Genomic DNA, 23,854 nt, shown 5'->3' on the forward strand with positions numbered 1-23,854 from the left:
TGAAGATGGAATTACTGTGTGCGATCTGCAGGTCATGCAATCCTTTTTGCAAAACAAAATTTTTTCAACTTGAAAAATTCTAAGTATGCCTTGTAATCTTTCCCCAAACACTATACACAGGAAAAAAAGTCATGGGGAGGGGGCTCCTTTCAATCCTATCTAAGTGTATGGTAGTGGGCTAGGGCTAGTGACTCTCAAATAAATAAATCAATCTGTTAGCACTGTTTTAGATATGTAATTGCAACTCCACCTTACCTACCATCTTAGAAGGCTTCTTGGTGGATGGATGACATGAACTGTACAATGGCACAAGGCATCTTTGTAAGGCTGAACTCTGCAGTGACATGGAACCTGCTGGCCTAAATCGCCTGCCTAGGCAAAGCCCCCTTCGTCACCAGTCCTGCCTAGCTCCCTCCTGACCTTCCATCCCCAGGCACCATCTCATGCCCACCCCATCATCCTGGCCAGGAGGGCAGATATTCCATGGCTTATTAATTCCATTTCCATTTTAAGTCTTACCTGCTGCTCATTAAGCTTTCTCTGTATTTCTTCCGAGTTACAGGAATCGTAGACTATTGGCTTGGCCAGCTCTGACTCGATGTGAGCGAGCCAGGTCCTCAGGCTGCTCATGTTCTTATCAAGCTGCTGCACGGCTACCAGGGTCTCCTTCAGCTTCTTCACCCTGTGGGCAGAGAAGGGGGAATGTCCTGCTTCAGCGAGAGGCCCACTCATGTTTCCCTCGTGTGTAGAGGAGAACACTGGGCTTTAACAATCTTTTTAGGCAGAGAGTTAGCAACTCATGTGGAAGAAGCCAAAGACAGAAGAAAAAGGAGGATAGAAATTAGAGATGAACACAGACAATGGAGCAAGGATGCAGAGGGGGCAGGGGTCCAGGGCACAGGAGCAGAGATAAATTAGTTTTGAACACAGTTTTCCCAGTGTGAGCAGGGTGTGATCAGAAGTTTGGGAAGAACACAGGTAGTATTTCTCAACTCCATTACTACCTACTTAGAGCAAAAATCAATTATTGAGTCCTTGTTAAGAGCCTGACATGGCTGAGTGTACACAGATTGCTCTAAAGAAAAAGGTCATGGTGATAATAAGCATATGATCAATGATCTATTAGTGCCCTTATTTAAAAATTGCTGCTACCTTTAGACTATGAGTCTTGCCTTTTGGTTCAGGAAATATGGCCACCTAATTGGCACTGCTCATAACAGAGGTAAATAGCAGATGAGCAAAATACTTCAAGCTGCTAGGGTGTCATCTTGGCTCAACTGAAGAGGTATCTATCTTCTTGAAAATATGTCAAGAGCAACATGACTTGTAAGACTCTAGGTTTGTGATACATTTAAAGGCAGGGATTTGCAATAGAGTGTTCTCAAAGACTGACAACTTATACACTTAGAGTCATTAGATATTCGCGCCCCCCTCCCCCACCCCCACATTACTTCTAGGCATTTAAAGAAGTGATTCTCAAGCTGGGATTGTCACACAGTCAGTGGAGCGTGCTTTCAAACCACGGGTGCCAACTACCAGCCACCACCTCTAGATGGTTCTGATACGTTTCTCTGATCAAGACACACTGTTCTGAAGAAAATGTCTCATAATCAAAGTATTTTGAACATTTTGACTTATTTTTAGTTGTTTAAAATTGATATCATCACTTCTGTTCCAGTTTCAATAAATCAATGTGTCTCTCTCAAGTGAAAATGTAGTCACTTGACAACATGATCGCTTTTCCTTTTTGTCATTTTTCCTCAAAGCACTGTCCTATAAATGCTCTTAAAGGATTTTCACTATGGTCAGCTGTTAATTATATCTATATTTTAATAATTGTAATTAATAATACTTCTATTTGAATAACACTTTCAGTTTGTAAAAATCCTCTTAGGAGCGTTACCTTTTATTGTTTTAAAAAATGTGTATTTAAAAAATTATGTTCATATTTCACAATATATTCTATTGATAGAAAATGAAAATATGTTGCAATGTTTATTATGACTTACAATTCCACTCGGGATAAGATTTCTCCAATTAGCTTTATAAATACAAATTGTACCCTGTCCCTCAGACACTTCAAGACATTGGCCTTGAACACTATTGCCAAGAACTTTTACATAAAACTCACTCACATTTATCTCATGGCTAAGACAAAATTCATCTGGGCATCAGTCAGTGAATGACAGTTTTATTATGGCTACTGGGTACAAAGCTCGTGGAGTACATTTGACCAACCACAGCATGGACATGGAATTTTACATGGCTCTGGCCATAGTGCCCCAGACTGAAAGAAGAGTTTACCATCAATAAACCCACTGGAAGAGGCCTGAAGAATGGCATGCAGCACAGAGAGGTCCGTCCTGCTTTTACCTCTGTAGGAATGTCTTCTCAGCAGCCTCTCCTACACGACTTCAGATTTCGTAGGATCTGAACACTTACTAGGCTTGGGGATGGTAATGTCATTAGGGTTTTACTAGAGGTTGGAGTGCTTGTTTTCTCCCTTCCTTATTTTAGTTCCCTGGTATTATTTATGCATTAATTGGTCTCCTCCATGGTAAGCTCCTTGGAAAGCTGGAAATGTGAATTTCCATATTTGGCTATTTCCCTGCCCCGGCCATGCTAAACTCAGTGCTTTGCACTAAATTGGGTACTGTTTAAATGGTTGCTAAACATTAATAATGAATATTCTAAGTGAATTGTGTTTATTTAATTAACATGTTTTCATTTTAAAATTTTTATTTGATATTAAGTGTGTATTAAGTTTTACTTCTAGGTTCAACATTTGCCAGTGCTCTATTTGTCAAGTACTAAAATTCATTCGTTTTCTTGGTTCAAAACTCACTTACAAATATGATCAAAAGATCCAAAGCACAAAAGGATGCAAGTAAACACTGTTCCATAGGACCATCTACATTAGAAAAATAAATTACAGGATAGCTTTTGTAATATTGAATGAGTTCCAAGTCAGAGCCGTTAGTACGCAATATGTCAAGGGCATCATGACATGGAAATGTGTGTTCATATAGTCCATTAGGGACAAGTTCCTCTTTCAAACAAATGTGTAAATTTAGTAAAGTCAATGGGGGTGAACATTTAAGCAGTTCTTTTCCATTTTTTAAAAAAGTGTGTTTTTACTACAAATAGCAAAATACAGTGTGCGTGTGTGCTGGGGGAGCAGAGGTGAGCCTGTAGGGCATGGGTAGTAGGATTAATAAGCTTTGGCTTATTAAACTTGACATTTATTTGCAGGACAGGGATCACTCTTTTTTAGGAGAAATGTCCCACATTTCTTTCCATTATTTCTTTAAAGATAATTTTTGGGTAAAGTGTCACAATATTTTTATTTATCTATCATCGTGAGGAGTCTGAGCAACATTCCTTTTGGTAAGCATCCAGGATTATTATTCAAATTAGATACTTGCAGACGTCACATGTCTGGGTAAGTTTAGCAGCTTGATAAATCTGTAAGTCCCTGCAGCTTATGGTTCTTTCACAGTCCAGTGTGCATCACAGGCACTTGACCTTTCTTGAAAAGGATTCTACTATGAAATCCAAATGTCCAGCTTCTTAACACTGAAACATGTATATACAAACACACATATATGTATATATGTACTTACACATATATGTTTACATATCTATATATATTGTATCTATATTTCACAACTTTCCTTCAAAGTAATTTAGTATATCCATAACCCAAAACAAAACAAAAAGTCCAAATTCTAAATATAATAGAACAAAAATTACCATTGGGTAAATCCTACTCATTTGTAGAAATTTATCTGACGGATGATACAGTGAAGAAAAACATTTTAAAAAAATTCCTGTCATATTTTTATTATAACTAAAAAAAATCATGAACTAAATATTTGCATAATGCACTAAATTACTATTTTAGACATTGATTTGTATACTTTGCACATATATTTTATAAGCTTTATATTAGGGACTAAAACTTACTGACAAGCACAAACAAAAGCAACTTTCTCAAACACACAATATTTTCTAGAGCCCTGAAATATTTTTATTTAATGAAAGGAAAGCTTTCAACTACAAAGCTGTGAACCAGCTAAGGCTAAATTTCAGTTTCATCAGAAGCCCATCCTTTAAATAGCAGATGACGGACTAACTGAGTCTTTTTCTGGATCGTTTTCCTGTGTCTCAGCCTCTTTACTCTAGCCGTACTCCTTGTATGACGCATACGGTCCAGAGACAACTGGAATACCGAGTCATAATAAAGTCCATTAACCTTTTCATCCAGCTCTGCATGCCCAGTAGAGGTACTAGAAAATAAACCAACGAACAACTCTTGGAAGTCCACATGGCCAGCTATCTCCCAACACCAATCCTCTTCATGTAACATTGGCAAAAACAGTTCTGGATTAAGGCTTCCAGCATCTATCCTACAAACCCCACGTAACATGAAAGCTATGTACAATGGAAGAAACTCAAGAAGATGCCTGCCTTGTGACATCGCAGTTACAATCTGGGAGATCTGCGTCCACACAGCCGTCCTCTGCCATCCTCAGGGCACTCAGGTCCTCTGCCACCACCATGAAGCTTCCACTTGCAAAAGTTAGACTGCAGAGCAAAAGGCTATATCCTGCGTGGGGATGAAAGTTTCCCCTTGTCTGTGTATAGAAGTATGAAAATGCTCACTGTAGACAAATGTTGGTAGTCTCTGCCCGATAACATGACACTGGGCAGTGACAAGTGGTCATGTTTCTAAATAAAACCTACATTCATTAACATGTGCCAGGCTTGATCTCCTGGAATGTAGGCCACGAGTGTAAGAAGGGGAAAAAGCTCAGTGTAATCTGTAAGGAGGAGGAAGCTACAGGTCTAAAGAAAGGACAGCAAAAACAACGTCGGCTGCAGAAACTCTACTGTTCTGTGAGGACAGTCAACTTTTCTTGCAGACAGTTTGTTATGCTGGGAAGGCTATTTAAAGAAAACAAATCATCCCATTGCAAACAAACAAAATGTCCACAAGCACAGCAAATGGTAGTAGCAAAAGGAGTAACTTCCTTCTTTTTTGGGTTCAGTATGCCAACTCGGTAGTGTACGCAAGAGTTTTAGGGGTTGTTTGAGAAGGTGGGAAAGTACATGCTCTTTATCTTTGAGTAGACTATTTGGGCAGGAAAAATAATGAAGAAATATTATTCTCCCTTACATATGCAAAACTTTTGTCCTTTAAAAATAATGATGTAAGATGACAAAAATAACATCTTCATTTTAAGACAATTAAAAAATAACTATTCATTTGCTTGGGGGGACTTCAGGTAACTCTTTTTCTTTTGTGAATTTCAAGGGTTTCCAAACTTTCTGCACTAAGCATATGATAATTTAATAATTTATACTTTTAAAGAAAATAAGTCCCCAAATTATTAATTCCTATAATTTAATAAAATATGACTAATGCTGGATGCTTTACATCCTTTTGGGGATTAAAAACTACACACAAATAAATAATAAATATTAAATAAATAATGAAAATTTGCTAAGTTCTTTACAAAAAGGACTACATGATGATTTGTAACTAAAATAAAACAAACCATTTGGTTCTGGTCATGTGAGTTGATTGTTTTTAAAACAGAACACTACAAGGGTTGAACTAGTTTACAGTCCCACCAACAGTGTAAAAGTGTTCCTATTTCTCCACATCCTCTCCAGCACCTGTTGTTTCCTGACTTTTTAATGACTGCCATTCTAACTGGTGTGAGATGGTATCTCATTGTGGTTTTGATTTGCATTTCTCTGATGGCCAGTGATGGTGAGCATTTTTTCATGTGTTTTCTGGCTGCATAAATGAGAACTAGAAATTCCATTTGACCCAGCCATCCCATTACTGGGTATATACCCAGAGGACTATAAATCATGCTGCTATAAAGACACATGCACACGTATGTTTATTGCAGCATTATTCACAATAGCAAAGACTTGGAACCAACCCAAATGTCCAACAATGATAGACTGGATTAAGAAAATGTGGCACATATACACCATGGAATACTATGCAGCCATAAAAAATGATGAGTTCATGTCCTTTGTAGGGACATGGATGAAATTGGAAATCATCATTCTCAGTAAACTATCGCAAGAACAAAAAACCAAACACCGCATATTCTCTCTCATAGGTGGGAATTGAACAATGAGAACACATGGACACAGGAAGGGGAACATCACACTTCGGGGACTGTTGTGGGGTGGGGGGAGGGGGGAGGGATAGCATTGGGAGATATACCTAATGCTAGATGACGAGTTGGTGGGTGCAGCGCACCAGCATGGCACATGTATACATATGTAACTTACCTGCACGTTGCGCACATGTACCATAGAGCCTAAAGTATAATAATAATAATAATAATAATAATAAAAAGAAAAAAATTAAATTAAATTAAATTAAATTAAAAAAAAAACAGAACACTAGAGAAAACACATTTTCTTTATAAAAGAAATACATTGGTGGCTCACCAATGTAATCACTGGGATTACCAAAGTGCTGGTAATCCCAGAACTTTGAGAGGCTGAGGTGGGTGAATCACAAGGTCAGGAGATCGAGACCATCCTGGCTGACATGGTGAAACCCCGCCTCTACTAAAAATACAAAAAAATTAGCAGGGCGTGGTGGCGAGCGTCTGTAGTCCCAGCTACTCGGGAGGCTAAGGCAGGAGAATGGCGTCAATCCAGGAGGCGGAGCTTGCAGTGAGCCGAGGTTGTGCCACTGCACTCCAGCCTGGGCAACAGAGCGAGACTCTGTCTCAAAAAAAAAAAAAAAAAAAAGGAAATACACCTGCTAGCCTGGGTGACAAAGTGACACCTCATCTCAAAAAAAAAAAAAAAAAAATCGAAACATTACCCAGGCACAGTAGCATGCATCTGTAGTCCCAGGTACTGAAGTGGGAGGAAGACTGCTTGAGCCCAGGAGGCTGAGGCTGCAGTGAGCCATTACTACACCAGTGCACTACAGCCTGGGTGACAAAGCAAACCCCATCTCAAAAAAAAAAAAAAAAAAAAAAATTTAAAGAAAACTGCAGTTTATATAAGAAATAAATTCTAGAAAACATAGTACTTAAAGATATTGTACTGCGAATTCTTTTATAAAGCAATCATTCTTCTTATATTAATATATTATTTTTAGTAATCAGAAATGAAAATGTTTAAACTTTGATTAAAGAAATATATTGGTTATGAATCCATCACTATAGGCAACTTTGTTTTTTTCTTATGACTAACATTTTAAAAAACCTGAAATCTTCAAAACATTTTATTGTCATAATTTCCTTAGTTTAATTTCTTTTACCTTGTTTAGTTTTCCTCATGGAGTTAAAAAATTTGAAATTTTTTTCATGCTTATTATTGTTAGCATAACATATTTATTCCAATGAACTAAATATGAGACAAGGCAAAGCTCTAAAGATACAATTATTGAAATAGCAAAAATGGCAATGTTCATTGATACAGAAAATCCTAGATAAGTTGTGGTATATTTATACTATGGAATACTCTGCAGGTTTCTAAAAGAATGAGACTGGCATAGATAGTGTTTTATAGTATACACGGTCTTTTTCCTTGCTTTTTCTCATTGGAGATGTGGCAGTTAGTTTCATTAACACTTTGAAAATGAGCAACTTGAGGCTCAGAGAAGTTATTCAGTGAGACCTGGGCCACACAGCAAGAACCAGGTGGACTAAACTCAGGCCTCTTGATTAGTTCTGTGCTGTTTCTGTGCTCATCGCATCAATGCATTCCTGAACCTTACCAGGCACCTTCCAACTCGAACACCCTTAGGTAATACCAGCTATGAATTCCAAGAATTTCATTTCCTTTGACCTCCAACGTGGGTAGAACACCCTTTAAACTGAAAGTCCTCCTGAGGGCAGCTGCTAGGAACTTCACAAAGCCTTGCTTGCACTGCATATGTGTTTTACCTCCACAGCCTTTGGGCTCCCTCTGGGATGAGAGCTGACCCCTATTGCACATGTTCTATGCTTGGCGGTTGATATGGTTTAACTGTGTCACTACCCAAATCTCATCTTGAATTGTAGCTCCCATAATTCCCATGCGTTGTGGAAGGGACCCAATGGGAGATAACTGAATCATGGGGGTGGTTTCCCCCAGCCTGTTCTTGAGGTAGTGAATAAATCTCATGAGACCTGATGATTTTATAATGGGTTTCCCCTTTTGCCTGGCTTTCATTCTCTCTTGTCTGTCACCATGTAAGATGGGCCTTTTACCTTCCACCATCATTGTGAGGCCTCCCCAGCCATGTGGAACTGTGAGTCCATTAAACCTGTTTTTCTTTATAAATCACCCAGTCTCAAGTTGTCTTTATCAGCAGCATGAAAATGGACTAATACAGTGGTAAACCACTAATCATTCTTCTGAGCTAGCTACTATTATGATTCTCATTTTATACATGTGGTAACCGAGGTGCTGAGAAGATAAGCAAGTTGGTGAAGCAGAATCATGCTATGACTCAGGCAGCTGAAGCCTGAAGCCAATGCTTTGCTTTGTGTATGCTTTCATTTGTGTGCGTACATTTTCCACCCTATGGCTTAGATTTGAGAAACTCAGCAAATACGGGAGTGACGGCTATGTGCAAAGAACAAGGCCAGGGGCTGGGACTACGATGGTAATCAAAGTTAGATAGTTACATTTTAGTAGAGAAAACAGGCTTAAAATGACTGATCACACAAGATTTCACATAGTTCAGGGAAATGCTATGAAGGAGAAGCTCAGTAGAGCCCGTAAGAAGAATCTGATCTAATCTGGAGAGAAGGAAAAACAGGAAAAACCAATCAGGAGCTGGCCAGGCCAGGGGCGGGCAGGAGAATGCCCAGGAAGAGAGAATAGAAAGGAAGAGGCCCCGTGGTGAGGAACGCTTGTGTACTTGCATTATGACACTTATTTGGTTAGGGACCATTTTCTTTCTCATCTTTATATCCCTAGAGCAGGCCACCTGTTTTGGTAAATAAAATTTTGTTGGAGCACTCCATGATTTTCTATTTACAGATTTTTCTATGGCTGCTTTCACTCTATAATAACACGCTAATAGCAACAGAGACTATTTGGCCCACAAAACTAAAAATATTTACTATCTGGTCCTCTACAGAAAACATTTGCCAACCTCTGCCCTATAGCAAGAAGCATAGTACTTCATATATACTAGGCGTTCAATCATTTAAAAAAATTATTTGTTTTTACACTACTTCTACAAAATGTTGAGGCAATTATAATAAATATAGAGATTAAAAACAACCAGTCACAAAAGGCCACATATTATATGACCTATGTATATGAACTATTCAGAACAGGTAAACATGTAGAAACAGAAAGTAAATTAGTGGTTTCCTAGGGCTGGGAGAAGTGGGGAAGGAAGAGGAGGGAAGAAAAGAGTGACGGCTAATGGGTAACTGTTTTTATTTGGGACTGATGAAAGTGTTTTAAAATTGATTGGAGTAATAGATGCATAGCTTTATAAATATACTAAAATCACTGAATTACATGCTGTAGATAGATGAGTTATATGGCATGTGGATTATATCCCCAAAAAAGCTGCTATTGAAGAAAACAAAAAGATAAGAGCCAAATAACTAAAGTATGCTTTTGCCTTGGTGATGGGGATTTAGGTTTAGCAGAGAGAAAAAGAATTTTCTCTATTAGAAGGTCCAGTTACCTACTTCCCTGCCCCCAAATCATCACAACAGAGTGCACAGGTTGAATTTGACCTTCCTAGATGCTAAGATGAGAAATGTTACTTAATTCGTTGTCTGTGATAAGAAGCATTGAAGAATTAATACTAAAAAGACAGATTTCCTTTTAGTCCTGAGCTCTAGAGAAATTGCTATGTGGATTTTCTGCACAGGATTCATTGACAAAATGAGAGCCAGTATTTTTAAAGGCAATTTTACAGAAATTAGAGTGATGTGTCACCAATGACAGTTTCTTATGTTGACTTTTAATAAAAGCCAAGGGCTCAGAGGTACTTTAATTATCTAGGCCACTGCTGAACAACAGAACTTTCTGAGATGATAAAAATGTTCTGCAATGTACAGCGTCCATTAAAGTAGCCACTAGCCTCATGGGGTTATTGACCACTTAAAATGTGGCCAGTGCAACTGACCATAATTAAAATTAAGGAGTAATTTAATTTTATTCCATTTCAGTTAATTTAAATATTCTGTAATTTAAATAGCCATCCGTAGCTAGTGACTGCTGTATCACACAGAGTAGATCTAGAAAGTATGGAAAGGATACTAGAACATTATCCACTGAGTCCTAAAAGTAACCGAGCAACTTTTGTTGCCCTAAAAAATTGACAATGCTTGACAACACAATTTAAAAACTCAATGCAAAGCACATCTATTTTGTACTCAGGGTAATCTAAGCTAATCTGATGGTGATGTCAAGTTGACTCTAAATTATGCGTTCTATTTTTATGTATGTAATAGGTTTGTTATCAGTAAATCTTTTTCTTTTTTTTTTTTTTGCTTCTGTGATTGAATATTAAAGACACAGTTCATGTTTCTATTAGCTGAGACGTTCACCTAAAAATATTATCATCTTCAAAAATAACCTCTCCATTCCCACAAGAGCACCAACACAGGACAGAAATGTCGAAAGTCATACACTGGGTTATATTTTGCTTTAGTGCATCAGCGCTGGAAGAGGCAAGAGTGGAAGAGGCAAGACTGAATCATAGAAACCTAATACCTCAGCTGGCAGTTCACAGTTGAGGATGGGTGTGGGAGACATGCATCCAATCTGTGTACTAACGAAGCACCAATAAACAAGGAAATGGAATGCAGATGTGATGGCCAGGTGTCTTTCAGGAGAAGCTGCAAGGGCGACTGTGACTCTAACATGGTGTTAAACTCCAGGATGGCTCAATGATCAGTGCCTAATCTAGTCTAATCTGGAAGGAGTTAGTTAGAAACAGGCAACATATATACAAAAATCTCCTGTGGAATTTTATCTGGGTATTCTGAGGCTTTATGTAAGAGGAAACAAAAATTAATATTATATAAGTGACTATAGTGAGAAGCATGTGTACCTTATAAACATGTAATTGATTCAAGTTTATTAATATGTCTTTTGGCAAAGTAAACAATTAATATCTAGAAAATTCTCCACTGAACGGCCAGACAAAATATGTTATAAATAAATGTGAATTCAAGGAGACAGCAGCAAACTCATTTGCTGTAATATTGGCTCATAGTTGGGCATACACTAAGTTAGCTGCTTATGACTAGATTACATTAAATCTGATTTAAAATATCTTTGACATAGTGCATCCTTACTCTCCACATCATTGAGCCACTAAAAGTAGGAAAATAATATTAACTAGTTTAAATGGATTACGTGGAAATGTCAATCAATCTATGAGTCAAATTTGACCAAAAAACTCCCCAGGGGATGTTTACCAAACAGGCATTTTCCCTAAGAAGGATATTTATAGCTTGAAGGACTTCAATTCCTCCTTCTGAAACAAGATTTTGTTATCATTTTAGTGAGGGAGAAGTGGGACTGAACACAGCATTGAGATTTTAAAATATACATTTGTCGAAACTCCAAGACCAATTTAAGCTAAAATCTTATTTCCTTTAAGGCACTTTATAGTGCCTTTTCCAGAGCTCCTACTTATCTCATTGTTTTACTCCATTCCCATCCTGAACTTCTCAAAGGAGAAGTCTCCTTCAGTTCTGTCATTTTATCTTGACTGTCACAGTCACTGTCACATTGTAAGTACTTTACAAAGAACTGAGAAATTAGATTGTCAAGATCAAAAACAGAACTTATCTTCCATTTAACTGTCTTCCCTCTAACAGGGAAAAGGAAATCACGAACTTGAGAGGCAGGAGGGCACAGCACTCCAGGACATGGGCTTTGGAGTCTGAGCACAGGCTGTGCCACGCAACGTGTGCGTGATGATGGACAAGCCTCAACCTTAGCCCCTGCATCTGTAAAATGGGCATAATGATAAGGCCACCTCAAAGGACATTATGAACAATACACGAAAAGATGCCTATGAAACCCATAGCATAGTCATTGGAATCAGCAAAGTGTTCAATAAATGTTAGCTATATCAGTGCTATGGTTAAACATTTAAAAAGCTGAGGCTGGGCGCGGTGGCTCACACCTGTAATCCCAGCACTTCGGGAGGCCGAGGCGGGTGGCTCACCTGAGGTCAGGAGTTTGAGACTAGCCTGGCAAACACAGTGAAACCCCATCTCTACTAAAAATACAAAAATTAGCCAGGTGTGGTAGTGTATGCCTGTAGTTCCAGCAATTGGGAGGCTGAGGCAGAAGAATTGCTTGAACCTGGGAGGCAGATGTTGCAGAGCTGAGATTGTGCCACTGCACTCCAGCCTGGGCAACAGAGCAAGACTCCATCTCAAATATAAATAAATAAATATAAATAAATAAAAAGTTGATATACATTTATTCCATTTTGTTTCATTGTCACTAAAAGATAATCTCACTTTCTTGAGTTAGATACTTTTTGATAACTCTCTTATAGAAAAGAAATATATGCAATGTTTTCAAAATCAGCATACAGAATTGTGGTGGCCACATGCGGTTTTGGTGAGCACACAGTACACAAAGGACATTATTTCATGTCCACTTTTATGCAGCATGGCTAAGGAAAGAAACCCAGATTTTAAAAGCGTATTGTGGAATGGACCCCAAATGGCACCATTTGTAACATTCCAACTCTCCTAATTGCCATGAAGACCATTTACTCAAATATTCAAATATTCATTTATGCACTGAAGTATTCATTGAGTCCATATTTAGGCGTTGTTCTTAGTGCTTGTGATATGTAGTGAATACAATGGAGAAAGTTTCCTGACCTCAGGGTGCCTAAGTTCCAACATGAAGCCAAATTCACCTAAAATAAGACATCTCCTTTTTATATTAATAGCATAGAACATTTTTATAACATAGTGCATCATTCATATTCGATTTTATATTGCTAGTAAATACCCTCATATATTTTTCTTTTTGACTTCCATCTGTCTTACCCAACCCTACCCTTCTGCAACACAAAGTGAATATAATATTCTTCTTAGGTATGAGGCAAATGCTTATAGTTAGCACTAAAGCTCAACACAAAATTACTATAATGCAGCAGCTGATTTTTGCAACTGAGCAGAGTGGCAATAATCACATTTATTTCTATACCTTGCTAACTAAAAATATGGCAGGGATTTAGTAATTTTTTTTTTTTTTTTTTTGCTACTGCAGACAAAAACACTCTCCACAAATACTGGTCAGTACAGTTTCTTCCTGATAGGAGTTTGAATACCCATGAAGCCCTAAAATAAAGAATTTTCTCTTGGGAATTAGTTTTGTTTGGATATGACTCTCTCTCTCTTTCTCGCAGCTACATACAAACGACACGAGATTTATAAAATAAGAGGAGAATTTTCAGGTTAACCAAAGTGCCAATTATGAGAGGAGTATGAACAGTTTTGAAAATGGTGAGATAACCCAGGAAGAGAGACTGATTTATTGGATTATCTTTGGCTGATGAAAGGCAGACTGAAAGGCTTTAAAATACTGCCCACACATGTCCTATTGACTCAGGTCCTCTTTACCTGGCTGCAATGAGGTCCAGGAGATGCTGCCACCGGTCGTTGACCTTTCCCAGCTTGTATTCAATCTCAGATGCTTTGCTTTCATGGCTGGCTTTAGCAAGTCGTTCTCCCATTTGTTGGAGCTGTATCTTGTTCTCTTGAGCAATAGCAATTTCCTCTTGATAATCCTGTGTAATAAATAGCAATCACAGAGGTCAGAAAGCATATTCTTAATACATCCAGCCCGGCTCTACCAGAAACATGAAGATTACTGTTTTCTACTGCTTGGAAATAGTTTGAGCATAGGAATACCATGTAGACATCAGCCCATGTGCACAAGTATTAGTAGTGCCTATTATTTTTGGTATATATGCAGAGTTGGGATTAAATTTTTATATAGAGGTTCTCGAAACAAATAGGGTGCTGCTTCCTATTTACTTGAAATACATATTAAAAACAATAAAAGATAGATATAAAAGATAAAACATAAAAGATTTTAATATTGGAAAATTATACCTTATTTCTCTCATCACTAACCTGATATTATACTTAGAACAAATTCTCATACAAATAGTTGCCGAGAGACTTATAAAATGCACACACATACATACATATGCAATTGATATATATGTATATATGTAAATGTGAATGTGTGTGTCAATTATGTTATTTGTGAGGAATATTTTAAAAGAGTTCCTTCATTTTAAAGAGATAATCCTCTATACAGTGTCAGTATTTTACAGTAAATAAATCAATGATAAATTAACTTTCAATAATAATAACTATTAACTATAGAGAATCGACGGGCCTCAAACCTTCTTGATTTACTCACTTTCTGTGCTGGATTCTCTTAGATTGTTTGAGTTAAAGAAGACAGACTCCATATGGACTATTTGCAAGAGATAAGCACGAAATGGTGTGATTTAAGTGACGATGAAAGGACAATCCCCTCCCCCCGGCTGCCACCGCTATCCCCAAAGACCCTCTTACTCTCTTGCCACAGTGACAGGATCCAGTCTTTAGGATCAACTTTTTTATTTTTGGCTTAAGCTCCTGTTACGTAATAAATAGTTTCTCAGCAAAATAATATATGAAGATGGGTGTTATATGAGTGTGAACATTTTAATCTTCTCTTGGTCTAAAGTTAGTGTGGTAACAGAGCTATCCTCCCAAGTCATTTACCTAAGCCAAAGGGCCCAAAAGGAATGGTAGGGACCAACAAAATTTTATTCCATTCCAGGGCTGACTGCTGTCCTCATGCCTGCAGCCCCACCCACCCTCCTTTTTATGTTATTTCAACACTATGGGATTCAACGACCAATATGTTGAATGCATTTATTAACGTTATAATATTTCAGCAAACATTTGAGATGATTTTATTGCGAAGTGTTTCTTTCTAGGGAATTACTTTAAGACTTAAAAAGTATTTATAGCAAAATAATCCTCTTGGATTGTCTTTAAAATCAAACTATTTTTGACTGTTAATACCAACAGACACTAGTATCTTGGCTTCAATTTTTTTTATGAATTGCCTTTTTCTTTTTCTCTTTTTCCTTCATCTTATTAGCACTTTCCAGTTGACAACTGCCTTTTTCTATGTTGCCAAAATTACCAAACCTTGATGTTATTTTCCTTTACAAAAGAGATGCCACAAAGAGGAAAACTCATAAGCCCTTTAAAAAAAACCCATGAGTTATTAATATACAAGGTAGTATAGTTAACATTTTAAATAATATTCCTAACATTGTGCCAAACAATGTAATAAAATTATCTATATGAAAAGCTGAAATTTTTCTAAATTTTAAGTTATGGTTATAGATTGTTCAAGAGATGGTTTTTTTCCCCACACTCTCACAATATACATCCTAAATTTAGTAAAAAAAAGCAATGAGAATAGAGACAAACTTAATCAAAATTTATTCTATAGCAAACTTTACTCTACTACCTATAGTGCATTAATCATGCACTGATAGCATTCTCTGACACCCAGCAACTTAGCAAAGGGCAACCGTGAGCAGATGCTAAAATGAAATCTGTATCATCTCAGCCAAGAGTTTGAAGTTTTACAATATCAAGTAAACAAATGCTTATCCATTTGGATTTATCCAATGGATAAGCTAATTGGATACATAAAGGCTTATCTAATGGCAAATCCATTAGATTTGTAACATCATTAATAGTACATGTTGGCTTTGGATGTTTTACTTTTCTCTCTATGTGTGCATATGGATAGAAATAATTTTTCTTAATAACCATTTATATTTCTTTTCAGAATAAATGAAGTTACAATTTGTTGATGCAGTAAATACTGGCTGAGTGCTTATGAGAAGTTAGGCACTGCTTCAGGTGCAGGGGATATAGCAATGAACAAAATTAGACAAAGCCCATGCTCCTGGAAAGCTGACAGATCAGTGGGGTCTCCATTTGGACAATGAATAAGTAAATACTAAAAATACATTGTACATTAGATGGTGATATGTACTAATGAGAAGCACAAATTAAAATAACATTAAAATCACTGATTGTTCACAAGCACTGTGGAAACAACACTGAAATCACCAAATTCTTTTTTTTTTTTTTTTGAGACAGAGTGTCACTCTGTCACCCAGGCTGGAGTGCAGTGGCACAATCTCAGCTCACTGCAACCTCCACCTCCTGGGTTCAAGCAATTCTCTTGCCTCGGCCTCCTGAGTAGCCAGGACTACAGGCATGTGCCACCATGCCTGGCTAATATTTTGTATTTTTAGTAGAGATGGGGTTTCACTGTGTTGGCTAGGCTGGTCTCAAACTCCTGGCCTCTGGTGATCTGCCTGTCTCACTTCCCAAAGCGCTGGGATTACAGGCGTGAGCCACTGCACCTGGCCGAAATCATCAAAAATTTTAAAGTGCTAGTAAATTTGATCAGCTTTATATAGACATCAGAAATGTTTTGGATCCAAATGAATATGTAAAATAATTTGATAATATATATACATACCTTTAAAATAATATGAAGCCAAAATTATCAGGAAACTCTTAATTCCTATCTATGGTCTATAAACCATATTTTAGAGAGAAAATGTCAATTCAATTTATCTTAAGAATGTTTTCTTTCAGTTTCTAGTGACTTTACCTTTTTAAAACAAACAAAAAAAATACACAAAATACAACAAAAAAAAAAAGGAAAGAAAAATAATACATACAAAGGGTTCCTACTGAACAGGTAGTTAGGACCCCCAAATACTGAACTGAATAGTAGATGCTCTATTTCAACAGAAATTGCAAGTATTCTATATATTTTATGTGTAAAGCAGACCTTTTTATGCAAGTTTATTTTATGCTGGATATCTTTTTTTTTTTTTTTTTTTTTTTTTTGAGACAGAGTCTCTATCACCAGGCTGGAGTGCAGTGGCATGATCTCGGCTCACTGCGATCTCCACCTTCCGGGTTCAAGTGATTCCCCTGCCTCAGCCTCTAGAGTAACTGGGACTACGGCGCGCACCATCATGCCCGGCTAATGTTTTGTTATTTTTAGTAGAGACAGGGTTTCACCATGTTGGCCAGGATGGTCTTGATCTCCTGACCTCATGATCTGCCCACCTCAGCCTCCCAAAGTGCTGGGATTACAGGCGTGAGCCACTGCGCCCGGCCGCAAGTTTATTTTATATTAAAAAGATAAAATGTTTAAAATATACTGCTTCTTTGATAGGTAAGTAATTGTGAGTAAAGCCACCTTCTGTACCTGTGAAAAGTATACATAAGCCTTATGAAGAATGAAAATCTAAGTAGCCATGCATTCCATACCTTCTTGAGCTTCTCTATCATTTCTTCAATGAGAATGTCTCCATTCTGAGAAACCTTGCTTTCCATTTGAGTCAACCATTCACAGAGTTCCTTGTTCTTTTCACTGAAGACTGCCCATTCATTCAATCTTTCACCTATTTGCTGCCGCCTTAAGGAGAGCTGAAAAGTTTAAAATGGGAGAATAGGCAAAATGATTATCAGAGAGAAGCCCACACTCCAAGGAAAAGAGCAAATAAACTAGGATGAAAATGAATGATAGTCGTACATCTTTTTAGCCCACTGTTTCCTGAAGTCCAGGATTTGCTATTATACAAGTGGGAGACACTGAATCCTCTAGTTCTTTCCTGAAGATTCACATACACATTAGTTTATTAAAGGTTCTGGATAATGCAACTTCACACAATTGATTCAGGATAGATAGGATACATGACCAGTGAATGTAAAAAAGAAAGAAGAAATGGAAAAGAGTAGGGAAAGAAGAAAGAAGGGAAGTAAAAGGAAAGAGAGATGGTAAAGAAGGGAGGAAAAAAAGGAAAGAAAGAAAAAAAGAATAGAAAGATGAAAGAAAAGAGTAAAAATAGGGAAGGAAGAAGAAAAGGAAGAAAAGAAGGGATGGAAGAACAAGCCTCAGGTATCTAGAGAGTGAGGAAGTGGTCAGCATCCAAGCGAAGCCGCCTGAAGTGGAGGCAGGTGTCCCGAGGCTCAGCTCCATACTGACACGTGGACTCCAGGCAAGTTCCTCTACTTCTCTGCAGTTTTCATTTTTATTTATTTATTTTGGTTTCTTTTCCTTCTTTTATTTTTTGCACGATAGCTTTATTAAGATATATTTCACATATCATACAATCACCTGTTTAAAAATGTACAATTCAGTGCTTTTTAGTATATTCACAGCATTTGTGCAATCATCACCATAATCAATTTTAGAATATTTTTATCATTCCAAAAAAGAAAAAGCCAGGTGCGGTGGCTCATGCCTGTAATCCTAACACTTTGGGAGGCCAAGGCGGGCAGATCACTAGAGGTCAGAAGTTCGAAACCTGCATGGCCAACATGGTGAAACCCCGTCTCTATTAAAAATACAAAAATTAGCCAGGTATGGTGGCGCACACCTATAATCCCAGCTACTTGGGAAGGTGAGACAGGAGAGTCGCTTGACCCCAGGAGGCGGAGGTTGCAGTGAGCCGAGATTGTGCCACTGTGTTCCAGCCTGGGTGACAGAGCAAGATTCCACTTTGAACAACAACCACCACCACCACAACAATGAAAACCTTGTAGCCATCAGCAGTTAGTCTACTGCTCCTCCTCACTTACCTCCCAGTTCTAATCTCCCTTCTGTCCCTATGGATTTGCCTAATCTGGACATTTCATATACATGGAATCATACAATATGTAGTCTTCCATGACTGGTTTCTTTCACTTAGCATATTTTAAAGATTCATCTATATTGTAGCATGTATCAATACTTCATTCCTTTTACTGCTGACTATACTCCATTGTATGAATATACCACATTGTATTTATCAACTCATCTTATTCGGGTTGTTTCCATTTTTTACCTATTCTGAATAATGCTGTTATAAACATTTGTGCACAAGTGTTTGCACGAACACATGTTTTCATTTCTCCTAGGTGTTTATCTAGGAGTAGAATCTCTCAGTCATACGGTACATTGTTTTCCAAAGTGGCTGCCCATTTCACATTCCCACCAGCAGTAGGATTCCAATTTCTCTACATCTTCACCAACACTTTTGATTACAGCCATCTTAATGGATGTGAAGTGGTATCTGATGATGGTTTTGATTTGCATTTCCCTAAAGGCTAACAATACTGAGACTCTTCATGTTTCTTAGCCATTTGTATATCTCCTTTGGAGAATTATCTACTGAAATCCGTTGCCTGCTTTTTAATTAGATTGCCTTTTTATTACTGAGTTCTGAGAGTTTCTTATACATTATATATACAATGGGCTTGTTTTCCTATCTCTAGGTCTAAAATTATCCTTTCCAGAATTCTAAAATTTTCTGATTTCAAAATATAATACTCTCGTGTTCACAGTACTGGTTGAAATACTAAGGAATGTTTCTAGTTGAGCTAAACTACACGTTGGAAAAACATAATATGATTTGGTAAGAAGGTCTGAAGACGTTCTTCCACAGTCTTGTTCATAATGCTAGCTATTCCACTATTCATTCCACTGCATTAAAACATGTCCCTATTGATTTTATTTTACTGCCAACATTTTATTACAAAACATTTCCCAACACAGAAAAGCTGAAAGAATTGTATGGTAAGCACTCAATTTTGCTATATTTTGTTTTAAGACATTTTCCTTCCTTAATACATTTACTTTTTATGTATTTCAAACAAATTTCCTTTTTAAAATGAAAATGAAAATATTTCTAAGGTATTATACACTTTCTAGTTATCAATTCTGCCTTGGATTGGCTCTGTTAATGATTAGACAGATAACACAAACCTAAATATCTGTGATTCTACATCCTTGTAAACTAGTCCAGGAGCCCAGGATACGTATCCCAAAGCCAGCCTTAGGCATAGTGAGTTGCCTAGAGAGTGAGCCCCATAACCTACCATAAATTTTGAAAGGCCACCATGAGAAATTTATTCTTTTTTGATCAATTATGATCTTTTAAAACAAAAGTTTTTCTGGGTTGGGTGACACTGGTGAATCTACTAAGTATTTCCCCATTAGTATAATTTAGTTTCTTATTGAGGTTTTTGGAGGCAGAATAATACGGAACAGTCAAAGGACAGTGAACTCACTTGGGGTAGGTCCTACTAGAAACGGAAAAAGCTAAGGAAACACAGATTTAAAAGTTCTGGGGACAGATTTTGTCACTTTACACCGTACCCCAAATAGCACTGAAGAACACAATCCTTCTAGGACCCCTTACCCCTCTAGCTCTGAGAGCCGCGTGCACTCTGATCTTCTGCTGATCTCTCAGATTGCGAACTCTCTGGTGAATACGGCCTTTTCCCTTTCATTCACAGAGCAGCAAGAGTCAGGTGTCTGGCTGGTAGTTAAAATCCCAGTTCAACTGATGGCCAAACTGAAACTATACTCTTATTATTTAGACTGCCCAAAGTAATCATTGTCTAAGAATCGAAGCTGGGCATGGTGGCACATGCCTGTAATCCCAGCATTTTGGGAGGCCGAGGTGGGCAGAGTTCAAGACCAGCCTGGCCAACATAGTGAAACCCCATCTCTACTAAAAAAACAAAAATTAGCCAGGCGTGGTGGCAGGCATCTGTAATCTCATCTACTCGGGAGGCTGAGGCAGGAGAATCGCTTGAGCCCGGGAGGTGGAGGTTGCAGTGAGCCGAGATCACACCACTGCACTACAGCTTGGGCAACAGAGTGAGAAGAAAAAAAAAAAAGAATTGAAACCCCTGCCCTTCAGACTGAAGATGAACAAGTAACTCCTTACACTTCCCCCAAATCTTGGCCATAAGCCAACACTGAACTCTAGGCCTTTACTCACCAATATCTGCAGGGAGGATGGCCACATAATAGAAAAATATTACCTATTACTTTCACAGGTAGGTATTATTATCCCCATTCCAGAGACAAGGAATGTGAAAGCTGGACAAATTTGGGGCACTTGTTTAGAATCAGTACAAGATAAGACCAGCAAAGTTTGAGTCTTTGACATGGGGTGCAAATATGACTAAATATCCAGAGGCAGCTAAGATTCAAAAATAGTTCATCCATCACTGACTAACTGCATGACCAGGACAAGGTCCCTCATTTTCTCTATGACTTACTCCTTTCATTTGGAAATTATTCTTATGTTTGCTCCAAAAATTCATTAAACAAATGTTTATTGTCTGTAGTAAACAAGTGTCTCTATGTGCCCAGCACTGTCCTATCAATATGGTAATATTATACAAACAAGAGAGTAATTTAAGAAATTGACTGATATGGCCAGGCGCACTGGCTCACGCCTGTTATCCCAGCACTTTGGGAGACTAAAGTGGGTGGATCACCTGACATCAGGAGTTTGAGACCAGCCTGGCCAACATGGTGAAATCACATCACTATTAAAAAATACAAAATTAGCAGGGCATGATGGCAGGTGCCTGTAATCCCAGCTACTCGGGAGGCCAAGGCAGGAGAACTGCTTGAACCCAGGAGGCGCAAGTTGCAGTGAGCCAAGATTGCACCACTACACTCCAGCCTGGGCAACAAGGGTGAAACTCCGTCTCAAAAAAAAAAAAAAAAAAATTGACTGATATATACTAAAGACCTGATAACAGCTGGCCATTACTATGCTGTCGCTACTATTACTATTATACATGACTACAGGGCATCACTTAAGTTTTAAATTTTTTTCCTCCCTTGACACTCATGTATTCAATATCTCCACTAAGCAGCTGGATTATACATATATATATAGATAGATATATAGATAGATATATAAAATATATATTATATCCTTACTGTTTATCACACACCATGAAAATGTTGCTTTCATTTTCTTACCACGGAGCTATACCTTAAAAAAGACACAGTGAGGCTACAAGCACTGGGTGCAAACCCAGGCCAAATGCTTTTCAAAAGAAGGGCGATGCATCTTCCTTCTGGTTTGTACATCTAGTATTTAGTCTATATACTAAGTAAACATTACCATCTCTTTCTTTGGATTCAGATGAACCCTCAAATTATTTATCAGCTTAGCACCTATTTATGATTTTGCAAGGGCACAAATACATTGCATTGCCAACAGCTGAGAAGCACCAGCTAAAACCTTCAGAGTGTGCAGCAGCTCAACAGGAAATACATCCTTTTCTGGTTGAAATATTTTTACCATGATGTTTTGACAAAACAACGAGCAATTACGATGATGACATATACTTATATTTCAGCTAGAATTACGCACAAATCTACAAACCAAAACAGGAATAAAAACAAGTATAAGCTCTGGCTGTACACAGGCACAACAAAACATTTGGGGTGTCTACTTGAAAACAGATACTTTAATATATTAACTCTGCCCTGCAATGTTTACTCACGGCCTCTCTTCCTCATTCTCATCGCCAGTCCCAGGTACTCTAGACTCCTCATCAACTGCTTCGGTCAGAATAGGAACAGACTACTTGCTCCTTAGTAGGGATAATGTTATGTTGAACTCAAGTTTTGACTTTTACAATGAGACATAGGCGCAAGCTCATTTCCTTTTGTGGTTTCATACTTGACAGAAATTCACCAGAAACAACTAACTCAAGAACGAGAAACTAATCTATATCCCCCTTAGAGTTACATCCTGGCACCTTGATCAAACCCATGACTAAACTCTCATTGATTTAAATATTATTTTTCAGACTGAAGTATTAATAATATAAGTACGCTTTAGCTTCAAGCATTAAGACACTTCAACACAGAAAGTTTCTAAAAACACTGTATTCCATTTGCCGTTTCTTTTTAACGTCTTAGTCTACTCACAGGTGCAAGTTATTAATCTATTTACAGCATATCGCACGATCAACATCAGCTTTCAAAATATATTTTCAGATGGCTGTCTAGATATATCTAAGTCTGGAGAACAATTTTACAACATATGAATGACTAATTTAGCAATTAATAATAACAATAATTCCATGGCATTTTTATACAACAGTTTTCCTAAATCAAAAAGTATTGCATAACCATAATCTTCTTAATCTTCAAAATATTCAAAATCTTGTCATTATTTTACACTAAGAGAAACATAAGTATGAAGAAATAGAATCAATGCCCTAACGTCTTAATTATAAACAATACATCATGAACACTTAGCTACTCTAGACACTGAAGATGCAAACAAATGGTCTTTGCATATCAAAGTCCTCATATTCTTGGAATGAGGTCACAAACATTAAAAAGAATAATAATACAACACCACATGATGGCACAACCAAAAGAGAAATGAGAGTTCAGAGGACCAAGAACATACTGAGGGCTGAGAATTTCATAAATGACATCGCAGGGGTTGTGGGATGTGAAAGAAAACAGGTTAGAAAATTAGAAGGGAAGGCCGGGCACGGTGGCTCACGCCTGTCATCTCAGCACTTTGGGAGGCTGAGGTGGGCAGATCACATGGGGTCGAGAGTTCGAGACCAGCCTGACCAACATGGAGAAACCCTGTCTCTACTAAAAATACAAAATTTGCAGGGCGTGGTGGCACATGCCTGTAATCTCAGTTACTCGGGAGGCTGAGGCAGAAGAATCACTTGAACCCGGGAGGTGGAGTTTGCGGTGAGCCAAGATCACACCATTGCACTCCAGCCTGGGCAACAAGAGCCAAGCTCTGTCTCAAAACAAAAACAAAAACAAAAACAAAAAAAAAAGAAGAAGAAGAAGAAGAAAATGAGAAGGGAAGAAACAGTGTCGGCAGGAAGAGTGGCATAATCCAGGTCTTTGGGGAGGGAAGTTCATGGCAGGTTTGAAGGAAACAGGATCCAATCTCTAAAATATTATCTCT

General features: G+C 37.8%; 1 protein-coding gene across 7 annotated transcripts in view; it reads right to left on the reverse strand.

Moving 5' to 3' along the window:
- The window catches only part of SYNE1 (spectrin repeat containing nuclear envelope protein 1), a 512,392-nt gene that overhangs the window by 41,901 nt on the left and 446,637 nt on the right, over positions 1 to 23,854 (reverse strand). For 6 of the 7 annotated variants that reach the window (XM_054558331.2, XM_054558330.2, XM_054558328.2 and 3 more), the window contains 3 exons: positions 17,373 to 17,531; positions 13,611 to 13,777; positions 520 to 682 (listed from right to left, as the gene is read on the reverse strand). In XM_054558331.2, the coding sequence (XP_054414306.2) occupies positions 520 to 682; positions 13,611 to 13,777; positions 17,373 to 17,531 (489 nt within the window). Of the gene's footprint in view, positions 1 to 519; positions 685 to 4,466; positions 4,746 to 13,610; positions 13,778 to 17,372; positions 17,532 to 23,854 lie in introns of those variants that run through there. The other variant, XM_054558334.2, reaches the window with a different exon arrangement.

This window comes from Pongo abelii, chromosome 5, assembly GCF_028885655.2.
Source record: "Pongo abelii isolate AG06213 chromosome 5, NHGRI_mPonAbe1-v2.0_pri, whole genome shotgun sequence".
NCBI lineage: Eukaryota > Metazoa > Chordata > Mammalia > Primates > Hominidae > Pongo > Pongo abelii.